This window comes from Phyllostomus discolor, chromosome 2, assembly GCF_004126475.2.
Source record: "Phyllostomus discolor isolate MPI-MPIP mPhyDis1 chromosome 2, mPhyDis1.pri.v3, whole genome shotgun sequence".
Taxonomy (NCBI): domain Eukaryota; kingdom Metazoa; phylum Chordata; class Mammalia; order Chiroptera; family Phyllostomidae; genus Phyllostomus; species Phyllostomus discolor.
The window spans coordinates 186121610-186134039 of NC_040904.2; the positions used below are offsets into that span (position 1 = coordinate 186121610).

General features: G+C 36.7%; 1 protein-coding gene across 1 annotated transcript in view; it reads right to left on the minus strand.

Moving 5' to 3' along the window:
* The window catches only part of PIK3C2G (phosphatidylinositol-4-phosphate 3-kinase catalytic subunit type 2 gamma), a 263031-nt gene that overhangs the window by 166056 nt on the left and 84545 nt on the right, over positions 1 to 12430 (minus strand). Inside the window, exons 15-16 of the mRNA XM_036019298.1 lie at positions 9154 to 9268; positions 3412 to 3542 (exon numbers count right to left, since the gene is read on the minus strand). Coding sequence (XP_035875191.1) covers positions 3412 to 3542; positions 9154 to 9268 — 246 coding nt within the window. The remainder of the gene's footprint in view (positions 1 to 3411; positions 3543 to 9153; positions 9269 to 12430) is intronic.

Genomic DNA, 12430 nt, shown 5'->3' on the forward strand with positions numbered 1-12430 from the left:
CACACAGTATAAAATCCCACTCTAGTTTTTAAACTTTCACTTTAGTTTATTTTGGAAAACAAATCCTTTTCTTTTTGGAATGGTTTGATAGGTTATTTCATCAGCTCATTTCCCATTAACTGTGTTCTTTTATAGAAAAAAATTTTCAAAAATAAAAATAAAAATTTACTTCAGATAATTCACATTTTTTACTTCTTATTTGTCCTTCCCACTTTTTCAAAAATGTTATTTTAGTGGCCAAAATCTCTTTATTTTAGTGACTAAAATCTCCTTTAGTGCAGACAAAATTTATCTGAATCCAGCAAGATGTACTACTTAGAAGAGAGGTAAGCAAGCATTTACTTTTTAAAAAATTAACTTAGACCCAAGTGGGACTGTGAAGAAATGGTATATTTTAAAGATGAATTCCTTCACCTCAAAACAATTTTCATCAGAGTCCAGAAAACTCTTTGGTTTAAATTTCAAAAACAAAGATCTCAATTCATCCCTGGACTCTGGCTTTAAATCCTCAGAGTTCACTGGGAGTTTGGAGTTAAATGCCAGTGAATAGAGCTTCCTTAAGTGTCCAAGTATTTCCCCCTGAAGAGTGGTCCCAAACAGAAGCTCTAAATCTAGCACTAGGGCTCTTGACTCACTGGTAGCTGATTATGTTTTGCTCATTCTCCTGCAGAAGAATTCAGAACCAGAGTTCAGCTGAAGAACAGTGCTTCTCCTGTGACAATGATAGCTTTTGAGCACTGTTTCCTCCAAATGGACACTATGGTGCTCAGCTCAAATTAGCTAAAACTCCCAAGAATGGCACTAAGAAATATTAAATATATTAAAAGTCAATATTTTTCTATATTTCTTTTTTTTTGCCTTGTATAAAACAGGAATATTTGTTTGAGAGTTCTGGAAGTCTGACAACAGGGCACCAGCATGAACAGGCTCTGGTGAGGGTCCTCTTCTGGGTTGCAGGCAGCTTGTTTTCTCATCATATTCTTTTTTTTTTACTTTTTATTGTATTTTTTCCATTACCATTTGGTCTCTTTATGCTCTCCCCAGCCCTGCAATCACCACACTGTTGTTCGTGTCCATGAGTCCTTTTTCCTTTTTGCTTAATCCCTCTACCCGCTAACCTCCCCCCACCACCTCACCACCACCTAGCTGTCATCCTATTCTCTATGAATTTTTCTCTATTTTACTAGTTAGTTCAGTTTGTTCATTGGATTCCACAGATGAGTGAAATCATATGGTTGTTATCTTTGTCTGATAGGCTTATTTTTCTTAATATTCTCCAGGTCTATCCATACTGTTGCAAAGGGAAACATTTTCTTCTTTTTTTTATGGCTGAGTAGTATTCCATTGTGTAGGTGTTTCATAGTTGTTTCATCCACTCATCTGAGATGCCTCAAGAAATTCAAAATGAATCTGCCTTTTGACCCAGTGATTCCACTTCTGTAAATATATCTGAAGAAACCCAAAACACTAATTTGAAAGAACACAGGCACCTCTATGTTCAGTGCAGCATTATATGGAAGCAGCCTAACGGTCCATCAGTAGATAAGTGGGTAAAACATCTACAACTTCTTTTAAAGCCATCTTCATTTGCAAAATGAAGGAATTGTATTCTAGGTAATTTTTAATATATGTCTGGGCTCCTTTCCTGTTTTGTCCCTATCTTCTCCACCAGAAAGCCTTCAGAAGAAGAAATCTGTAATAAAATTTTTACTAAATTACTAAAGCTATTTTCTTCCAATTAAATTTACTTGTTACTCAGTCCTGAATAATGTGTTTTTTGTTAACTTCTTTTATTGAAGCATAATTCACATAGAAAGAAATGCACAGATTCATTTCAATATATTTTGATAGGTGCTTATATCAGATAAAACCAAAATCCTATGAAGATATAAAACAGTATTTTCATGCCACCAGAGGCAAACACTGGTAAGATTCTTTGCACTCTATATTAATATTCCTTATTTTAGAACTTCAGACAGATGGAATCATAGAGTAAATACTCTTATTTATGGCTTTTTCACTTAGTGTAATGTTTTGGAAAATATTTCTTGTTGAATATATTAGTGTACTTGGAGAAGATTACACTTAAGTGGAGACTTATAGGATGAGATGATTGTCATATGAAGAACTGAGGAAGGAGTATTTCCAGTAGAGGGAAAATCAAATAAAAAGCTCGATATGGGAAAGGAACTAGCACATTTGAAACACATGAAAAAGAGTAATGTCATTGTCTTGAAGTGAATGAGGAAAATGCAGCATAAATTGAAATTAGAAAGCAGGGAGGTAACAAGATTATCTAAAACAGAGCTCTTGATCACACTCAATTACTCATTTTGGAACAGCCCACACTTTTTCACTCTCCAGAAAATGACTCTACTGTGTGCCTCATTGATCAGTTCAAAAACTTGGATTCACCGTGGACTTGCATTAATTCCTTTGTTTCTCAATTGGCTTACCCCCTAATTACTATTAATCATCAAGTCATGTCTCCTCAACCTCCAAATATGCCTCCCAAGTCTAGCTATTTCTTCAATGTCAACTGCCCTCACCTTAGTTATAGCCACCATGACCTCCTACCTAAAGTATCACATTAACCTTCTTTCCGTTCTGCTTGCTGCCACTCTTACTTCTTTGCCAATCTGTTCTTCAACTTGTGGTCGAAGGGATTGCTTAAAAAGATCACTAAGATTACCAGACTCCCCTGTTCAAAACCTTTAAAGTTCTTCTCATTCTTAGAATAAAATGCCTTTCATGTTACATACCTATCACAGTATATATGTAAAGAACTACTTTCTTAGTATTATGTTTTCAGTATATAATTATCGAGTACAGCCAGTTGTAGCTTAGATATTGCTAAGTTATAAGTACAAAGTTCATAATTCTCTTATAGTTCTTCCTGGGGCTTTGGTTTTATTCAGAGAATTACTGTTTGACAAAATTAAAGCACTCTTAATCAATAATTTAGTGCTATTAAAACATGATTTATTTATGTAATTTTAAAATCTGCTAAGGCAATTAAATTTTGCTTTTCCCTGCTTACTAAAACAACTTTACACACACTTGAATGATAGTTACGGAATGGTTCATCCATGTTAAGTGCTGATATATATTTCATCACTCCCTGCTTTTTGTTTGAACTGAATGATTTCCCATCTTTTTTATTCTTCTTTTGACTAAAGTTTAAGTTGCTTAATACCACAGGAAAAATAAAAGACATGTAAAGCTACTAATTTAGCTCCTGCACATTAATTGATTACCCACAGGTGTCACTTTAGTAACTGAAAGAAATTATGCAGGAAGGAAGGTTCACTCTTTATTTTTCTTCACTCTTTAAAGTTTTGAACACATCCATTGTGACTGATGGTGTCACAACGAGCAGGCAACCCTGACTGACGAGACCTGGTCACTTACAGTAAGGGAGACTGTTTCTGTGAAAGTCTGGCAATATGTTTCAAACACTCTTTCGGTGGTTCCTCAAGATTACATCTATGATCTTCAAAATCAGGTTTCACGTACTCCCACTCAGTAGCTGGAAAGTCAACCTGAAATAAAGAAATGGTTTGTCATTTACTGAAAACTAAAATACATTATTAATTTAATAATCTCCACCTTAGACTTGTAGAAATGAAAGTTTCTATATTTTCTCTTATTTATTACTTAAAAATAAGTTTTAAAAGAATTAGGGTTTGGACTTGATATTTAAGTATACATGGTATTTAGCAAATCCTCAATTCTTTTTTTAAAAGATTTTATTTATTTATTTTTAGAGAGGGAAGGGAGGGAGAAAGAGAGAGAGAAACATCAATGTGAGGGTGCTGGGGGCCGCAGCGTGCAACCCAGGTATGTGCCCATACTGGGAATCGAACCTGTGACACTTTGGTTTGCAGCCCACGCTCAATCCACTGAGCTACATGCAAATCCTCAATTCTTTATATAATTGGCATAAATTAGTAAACTATAATGTTGTCTGAGGAAAAATGAGAAAAATAACAACAATATATAAACTTTCATAAAATTAAATATGTGATTTTGTTTAACATTGAAATTATAGCCTTTCTACATTTAAGAATTAAAATGTATTTTTATTATTAAATGATTAAAGTTATAGGAGGTAATTACACATTTTCATGCAATCATTTGGTTCATTAAAATCTGTGAACCATTTTGTAGACATGAGAGTGGAATCTTCTCTGGTAGAGACCAGTTTTGCAAGGATACGAGCAATGGAAACTTTTTGCATTGGCTCTGTAGTTTAGATTTATAGACAGGGCCAGAACGCAGGTCTACTTTTTTCCTGGCTCAGTGTGCTTTCCATTAGCCCTGTTGCAGTGAGAATTTAGTTTTAGCAAATAATGTAGCAGTTAACTAAAGATACACTTTCAAAGAGTATAAATGAGCTAAACATTCTAGAGCTGCATATAGTTGCTTAAGGTTATCATACTTTTTAAAAGTTGCATACTAAAAAATCCACATAATTTATTTTCTCAGCTAAATTATGTTAAGTTACAATCTCAGAGAAAACTGAGGAATGTTATGAGGTAGACTTGTGTGAGTTATAGTTGGAAAGCAGTTTAACCTGTTTAGGTTCTTTTTTGTGTGAAAAATTTTAGCAGTTTCATTTTGTAACTTCTAAAATTTGCTTCAGTGTTTGTTTTTGGTATACTTTATTTTATCAGTAATAAGTTCTTGCCTTCCCCAACACCACTAAATAATGGAAGAAAGCACATAATAAGATGTTAGGTAAAGTAAAATGTTTGGGGTAATTGAGGAGTTAAGAACTGTGATTTAAAGAAAATATGCACTTAGATAAAAGGAAGAATTTAACACTGGTGGACCAAAGCACTAAATATATATAACTTATATTTATATTTGTACTTATGTTTGTATTTATATTTATATATTTATATATGTGGGTATGGTTATTGTAGTGATCAGAAGTATGGACATGTGTTATTAATTTAAGAAATATATAACAGCTACTATTCTAGATGCTGGGAATAAAATACTGTCAATGTTCTCAGAAATCTCCCAGTCAGTGGGAAAGAACTATAATATAAATATGCTGATAAAAAGCATATTGGTCATTATGCGAACACAAAGGAAGGGTACTTAACTCTGTTTGGGATGCAGAGAGGAGGGGGTAAGGAAGTTGAGGGCCCATGGATCCTAAAAGATGAATATCAATTACCCAAACGAAGTCAGAGGAGGGCTGGGCAGTAGACGGTGGAGGGAGAAGGAAATGGACATTGCAGGCAGGAAACAGTATTCATAAACAGACATAAAGTACAAGCAGGACAGTGCAAATCAGAAGCTACAACATTTTCAGAGTTGCTGGAGCTTAACTGTCACACAGAGAGTGGCAAGAGGAGCGACGGGAGGGAATCGTGTTACAAGAGCTTAGCCTTAATTCTCTAGGTAGTGCTGAGATATTGACACATACGAGTAGGAGAGTGGCAGGTTCATATTTAAGTTTTGGCAAGGCCATGCTTATGGAGTTTGTATTAGGGAATGACAAAACTAAAGGCAAGAAAGCCAGATAAACTCTTGTAACCTAGAACTTACCATGTGGGAAATTGAGAGGATAGGATTTCAGAACGTATGGAAGGTAAATTGGCAGGATATAGTGGGTACTGAATATGAATAGGGAGAAAGAGGGAGGAAACAACTAAAACAACTTGGTGCATTTGGTGACATGAACAGAGATAAATAATCCAGGGGTAAAGCAATTTTGAGAGGAAGGGGAGCTCAGTGTGAAATATGTTGTCTTTGAAGCTGTTGACAGGGTGTCCGATGGGAGTTCACTAGGCGTGTGGTTGTATTACTGATGCTTGTGGTGTGAAGAAATCTCAATTAGAGTTTCAGACTAATAAATGAACTTGCATAGATGCCATCAATAAAACTTTAGAAATGAATGAGACCCAGCAATTTCACTGATAGGTGTATATTCAAGATAAATAAAAACTCATGTCCACACACAAACTTGTACATGAATGTTCATAGTGGTATTATGCTTAATAGCCAAAAGGTGAGAACAATCTAATTTCACATTGACTAATAAATGGATAAAATGTTGTATATCCATAAGTGTAATATTATTCAATAATAAAAATAAATGAATATTGATGCTACAACATAGATGAACTTTGAAACATTATGCTAAGTGAAAAAGCCCATCACAAAAAGCCACATATTGTATAATTCTATTTATATAAAATGTGAAGAACAGGTGAATTCATAGAGACAGAAAGTAGATTAGCAAGGGTTCAGAGTTGGAAGAAATGGGCAAATAGAAGGCGATAGCTGAAGGTTATGAAATTTCTTTTTGAAATGATAAAAATGCTCTGGAATTGATGGTGGTGATGGGTGTACATATCTTTAAAAATATTAAAAACCACTGAATTGCCCACTTTAAATGCAAGAATTTTAAGGTATATGAATTATATCTCCATAATGCTTTTTAAGAATATAGCACTAAGAATAGCAATGCGCAGCAGATGGAACCCTTGAAAACTGTCAACAGTGAGGACTTGCAGAAGAAAGGGAGCCTGCAAGGAGATAGAGAAAGGATAAGCAGAGAAAAGTATGAGGAGAAACATAAAAGAGCAGTAACACCAAAGCCAGAGGGGAAGCACGTCCTGTGCTGGGGAAGACATACATGGGGCCAAAAATCATAGAGAGGGATGGTATGAACAGGGCTGGAAACCACCACTGGATTTGGCAACTAGGAATTAGTGGGTTACCAGACAACAGTTAAGTGTGGTGAGGACATATTAGCTAGAATATAGTGAATGAGACATGATGGGCAGGTGAGGAAGTAGAGAAATATAGAATAGAATGAAGAGCAGCATTAACCACAACAGCTCTGCTTTTAGTTCTTCAATTGTGATAGAACCGCTCTACTAGATTGTGCAAGGGGAAAGGCAGGAAGTTGAGGGCGACTCAGGCTGATGGAATCGTACAATAATCTGTCTCCATTGCTGACCTCAGATCTACTTCATTCTATCCACTGCTTCCAGTCAGCACATCAACCATAGAACCCTGCAAACATGATGTACTGGAAGGAATCATGTTCTGGGACATATCATATCTGTTATCATACTGGGTTGGCCACAGTGTGGCAATAACTGCCTGTCTGATAAAGATAATAAAAAAGTACAGACCTGAAAGAACTCAGACAGGCATAGTATAATCCTTTCATTGTACAAGGAGAAAATAGAAGGTTGGGTGACTTGTTCACAGCTATAAAGTTTTCTGCTAGAGAGCTAAATCTAGAATCCACATTTCCTAACTCTCAGTCTGATGTCTTTTTCCAAGACTTTTATTGACTCCTTAATGCAAACACTGATTGCAGAACTTGCTTCAAATTTCCTCACCATCTCATAATATTTAGGTTTAAAAATTCTGCTCTAAATTTAGCTGTATGTAATTAGAGTGATACTGGTTATTAAGGGTTCTAAGCTTAATAGCTTAATAACTCATTTTATTTCATCACCAATTAAGACTATTCTGAGAATTTTCCCTTTATATCTATACCATTTGAAATTATTTTGTAAAAATCAAATGATCTAACTTTTTTTGCATGGTGTTGAATATTTACATGCCTCCTACTCCTCTTGTAAGTTAAATTCAGTATGGCTCCAGATGCCTGCTTGGAAATCTATGCCACTGTGAAATACTTGAAGCATTTTTTTCAGATCCCACTTACCAGGGCCTGTGTTCTGAAAACAGCTTTCCCCCTCATCTGAAAAGAATCAAGGAGAGTCTCATCTCAGAGTCTCCCTTACTCCTTGCCCACCACTGTCACCAAAGAGCCCTATAGTTATAAATTTATATCCACAACACTCTGGCAATGATCAGACTTCAAAGATTTTTGTTAAGTGGAAGTGGTATGTACCTGGTAAGAAATAGTCTTAGAATACATTCGTCCTCTTAAAGAAAGGTTGGTGTCCTGTTACAGTGGAACATTGGCTAATCAGTATGCCTGATTGTTGAGTGCCCGTGATTGTGCCAAGATCCAACCTGAACAGCTACTCTTTCTTATCATTGTGGCCACAGCTTAGAAGTGGATCTTCAGCTACTGTCTGGTGGAGGACATCCTCCCTCCTTCAGAGGGGAAGCCACACTTCTATTAGTATTACTTTTTTCTTCCATTCTCACCATTTTGCTCATCTTGCTAAATTTTGTCCCTTACATCCCTTACCCTAATCCTGGAAACTTAAAAGCCTTGAGACTCCACTAGCTTCCTCTAGATGCAGCGATCTTCCCCTGAAGGCAATTTTATCCCTAGAGGACATTTGACATCACCTGAAGGCAAATTTGATCATCAGACCTGGGGAGGTGCTACTGCCATCTAGTGGGGAGAAGACAAAGATGCCGCTAAAATGCGAGGACAAAGAATGACCTGATCCAAAATGTCCATAGTGCAGAAGTTGAAAAATCCTTTTCTAGAGAGAGCTGCCCAGAAATCAGTTCCCAGCTTTTCTTATAGAGATGGAAAGTCTATATTCCCCACATTTTCATGTATCAGAGTGGCCATGGTTCAGGTATCTGACCAACATGGTCATTTACAATCATGAACAAAGGTGGAGTTCTTAGCAGTAAGAATCAAAGCCTGAAATCATTAATCACCTTTCATGCATGGTTACAAAAGGTAGAGAGGCTTTAAGAAAAAGGAAAGTGCAGTAGATGGATTCTGTTGTAGTTTCTCTCCCACTGCTTAGCTAATTGGCACTCATTTAGGAAATGTACAACAGAAGAGATTTTAAGGAAAATGACACGATGCAGAGGCAGGTGTGAGTAAGGTGCCAAGTCACTAACAGTTAACAACATATACCAATGACTGATTTCATTTTAAACGATAGGAAAAATGAATGCACATAATGCATATACTAATGGCAATGCTCTATTCCTCTCCTTAATGATCGTGGTGGATAGAAAATGGCTTGACATTCCTATGACATAAGCTGGAAGAAAATGCTTTGAGAGTGCTGAATACAAAGTGAAAACCGTAGAGATTTTACAAATCCCAGTGGCTGGAGGAAGAGAAGACTATTAAAATGTGTGATTCTAGAAAATTGTTTCTGTAATTGACAACGGGCTTCTCATCAATCAATACTTGCCTTGTGTACTTTAATTTTGTAGCCTGGCACTTACCTGCAGGGTCACTGGGGATGGCTGACTTGTGTCCCACACTCCTGGAGCTATCATTTCTATGGGAGGCTCACTCTGTAATGTCAGGCTGAATAGCATAGATCCAAGAATCGATCTGCTGCCAAAGAATACACATAAAGACAGGAATCACTTCAGGAGGAAAACTGATTACCTGTAAATGGTTTCTTTTGGAATATAAACATAATCAGCTATTTTAGTGGCTTCTGTCAGCAGCAAGAAGAGAAATAAAATATCCCATAAGCTTAGATATTGATTAATAGTTCACTTATATTACCCTAATGCACGGTTACATTTATAGATATCTACATTTATTTTCCACATGACAAAGTTGTTTTCACAGTGGTTAACTCTACGGAACATTTTTTTTTGCCCCACAGAATGACTAAATTCCCTAAGCATCTATAAAGATAAGAGCTCTAAATTTACAGAAAGGAAATATTAGCATATGATCTGCAGAATCAAAACAGTTGTGGGACCTCACAGAAGAAATTCTTCTTTTTCTTTATAAATAAGAAAGAATATTCATATTCTGAACCTTTGAAAATACATGATAAATTACCATAATAGATGAGAATGCATACTGGAAAGACTTCAAACAGGAAGAATTCATGCATGGTTTTAACAACTTCAGTAACATCCAAATCCAGACCCTTAGAGGAATTAAAAAGAAAGCTATACCTGGCTCTATATGTGAATTCAATGATAGGTAAACTGTTCCAGTGATTACTGAGAACAGCTTTTGATTTTAATATACTAAATTAAAAGTGTAGAACTGAAAGACAATACAATTCAAGTTTATAGAGAACTTCAAGACATCAGATGAGTCTTTTTGAAAACTGCATAGAATTCCATCTTGCCATTTAACAGACACTATGTAAAATATGTTGAAAAATTTAGCAAATAAAGCTTTCTTTAGATCTCTAGTTTTCTGAAGCCTATCTTACTCATTTTTCATACTCAAGGATATATAAAGCATCTGCCTACAGGAGTATAATTTATAAATATTATTAGGCAGATATTTTTATCTAATCCAAGAACATTCTTCCAGAAGAATGAATTTTTGGTCTTTGTTTTTTGTTTCATCTCTCCCTCATCTTGAGAAGACTTTTGTTTGTTTGTTTTGGTATAATATTACCAATGGGCTAGTATTAGCAAGCTAAAAAAAACTTAATAGGGTAAAAATTAGAATATTATTAATGTGATTTTTCCTTTTGCCTTTTGGAATTTATAACCTTCTCCAAAATGGTATGAAGTATTCATTTGCTTGGAAAAAGTTTTGGGTTAGTTTTAGTCAGAATGCAAAAAGAAGAATGAGCACATCTAACACCAAATTTAGAGGGCTCAGATGTTAATGCACTCTATAGCATTTACAGAAAACATTCCTGTCCACAGGAAAGGGTTAACAGGAGTGAGGAAGGAGGATGTGGCATATCAGAAGGCGAATGTGGTAAAGAAAAAGTCTTTCTGCTACATAGAATTCCATTGTGTAAATGTACCATAGTTTTTGATCCATTCATTTACTGATGGGCACCTAGGTTGCTTCCAGCACTTGGCTATTGTAAATTGTGCTTCTGTGAACATTGGGGTGCATGGATGGAACTGGAAAGCGTTATGCTAAGCAGAATAAGCCAGGCAGTGAAAGACAAATACCATATGATCTCACCTTTAACAGGAACCTAAACAACAAAACAAAGAAACAAGCAAAATATAACCAAAGACACTGAAATAGAGAACAGGCTGACAGTGCCCAGAGGGGAGAGGGGAGGGCATTTCAGGGGAAAAGGGGAAGGGTTTACAGGAACAAATTTAAAGGACACAGGGACAAAAACGGGGGGGGGGGGGGGTGGAAATGAGAGCGAGGTGGGGAGAGCTGCCGGGGTGGGCTGGGATGGGAGTAAAAGACAGAAAACTGTACTTGAACAACAATTAAAATTAGAAAAAAGAAAAAGTCACCACTTTCTGGCAACTGGTGATGGTGGGGAACAGAAGACAAAGATGGAACAGAGTGAGTAGGGCACAGATGCACATGTTCCCAGTCTCCTGCTCTCCTGGAAGGCGGAGGGGGAGGAGCGTGAGATGAGTACAGAATAACGCTGAAGGCAGAGAGGGCTCCTGTTTGCACTTGTATTTGCAAAGCACCTCCTGAGCTGTTCCTGTAACAGTTTATGGCATGACCTTAAACTTGGGACCAAGTGGCAAATAAGCAGAAGACACTCCTGAGTTCAGCTTTGTCGGGCCTCCTTTGGTTTCTGTATAGGGAAGATGGGATCTAGAAAAAGCTAAAGATATCTGAGTGAGGAGGTTTCCAAAAGGGGGGTTCATATGGGAGGGATAAGAGACCTCTTTGATAGGGGTGAGGATGAGCTGAGGTCAAGCGGGAGTCGCAGACAGACCTCAGATGGGTCCTCAGTGCCTGCAGGAGCCCACATCACCCAGGGAGTGTGTCTGTAAGCTCTGGTCAGGCTGGGAGAGCATCAGTCACCATTACATGAGCTGTGACAAACAGCCATGGCTTCAAAAATGCTTTTCATTTGGACACAAGAGGTCAAGTCCCCAGGCCCAAGAATCTGTTTCTTTTCTGACTCTGTGCATCCAGATATGATCTTAGGAAGAGCATCAGTGTGTCAGCTGGATATCTGAATGACTAAGCATTTCATTCCAAAGAGACTGTGTACTTCTAAAAGGATTATTTAGATTACTGAATTGACTAATTTTTTGTCACCATTGAAAAGCTTTTCCTCCTCATTAATTACAGGGTAGGAGGTCATGGGGAAAAGCGTGATATATTAGTGGCATTTTTCTTTGCAAGTTGTGGAATGAGTTATATTGGGAGCCTTACTGTATTTATATGTCCTGGTCATGCTTCACTCTGAAAAAACTGAGCTATCTAAGCTGATTTCTAGAAAGGACGAGGTGATTTGAGAGTAAATGTCAGCAGTTGTCAGCAATTCAAAGAGGAAAAGATATTTGGCACCATTCTTTACACTCTGTGTGTGTTTGGTAGTAGCTAACTTACTTTCTAATCATGGACTGCACTAAACATCTTTTGAGATATTGCAAGCACCAAATAAATTTCCATAGACTTCTGTAAACAGAAAATATGAGGATAAGGAAGATGATCAGCGGAATTACGATGAGAACACTGTTGATAGTCTCCCCAGGAAATTGTTCATTCAGGGCGGAGAATCTCTGCATTGAAGGAATTTACCATAATTTAGAAATGCTAAGTAACTACTACACTATTTGTTTTGAATTTAAG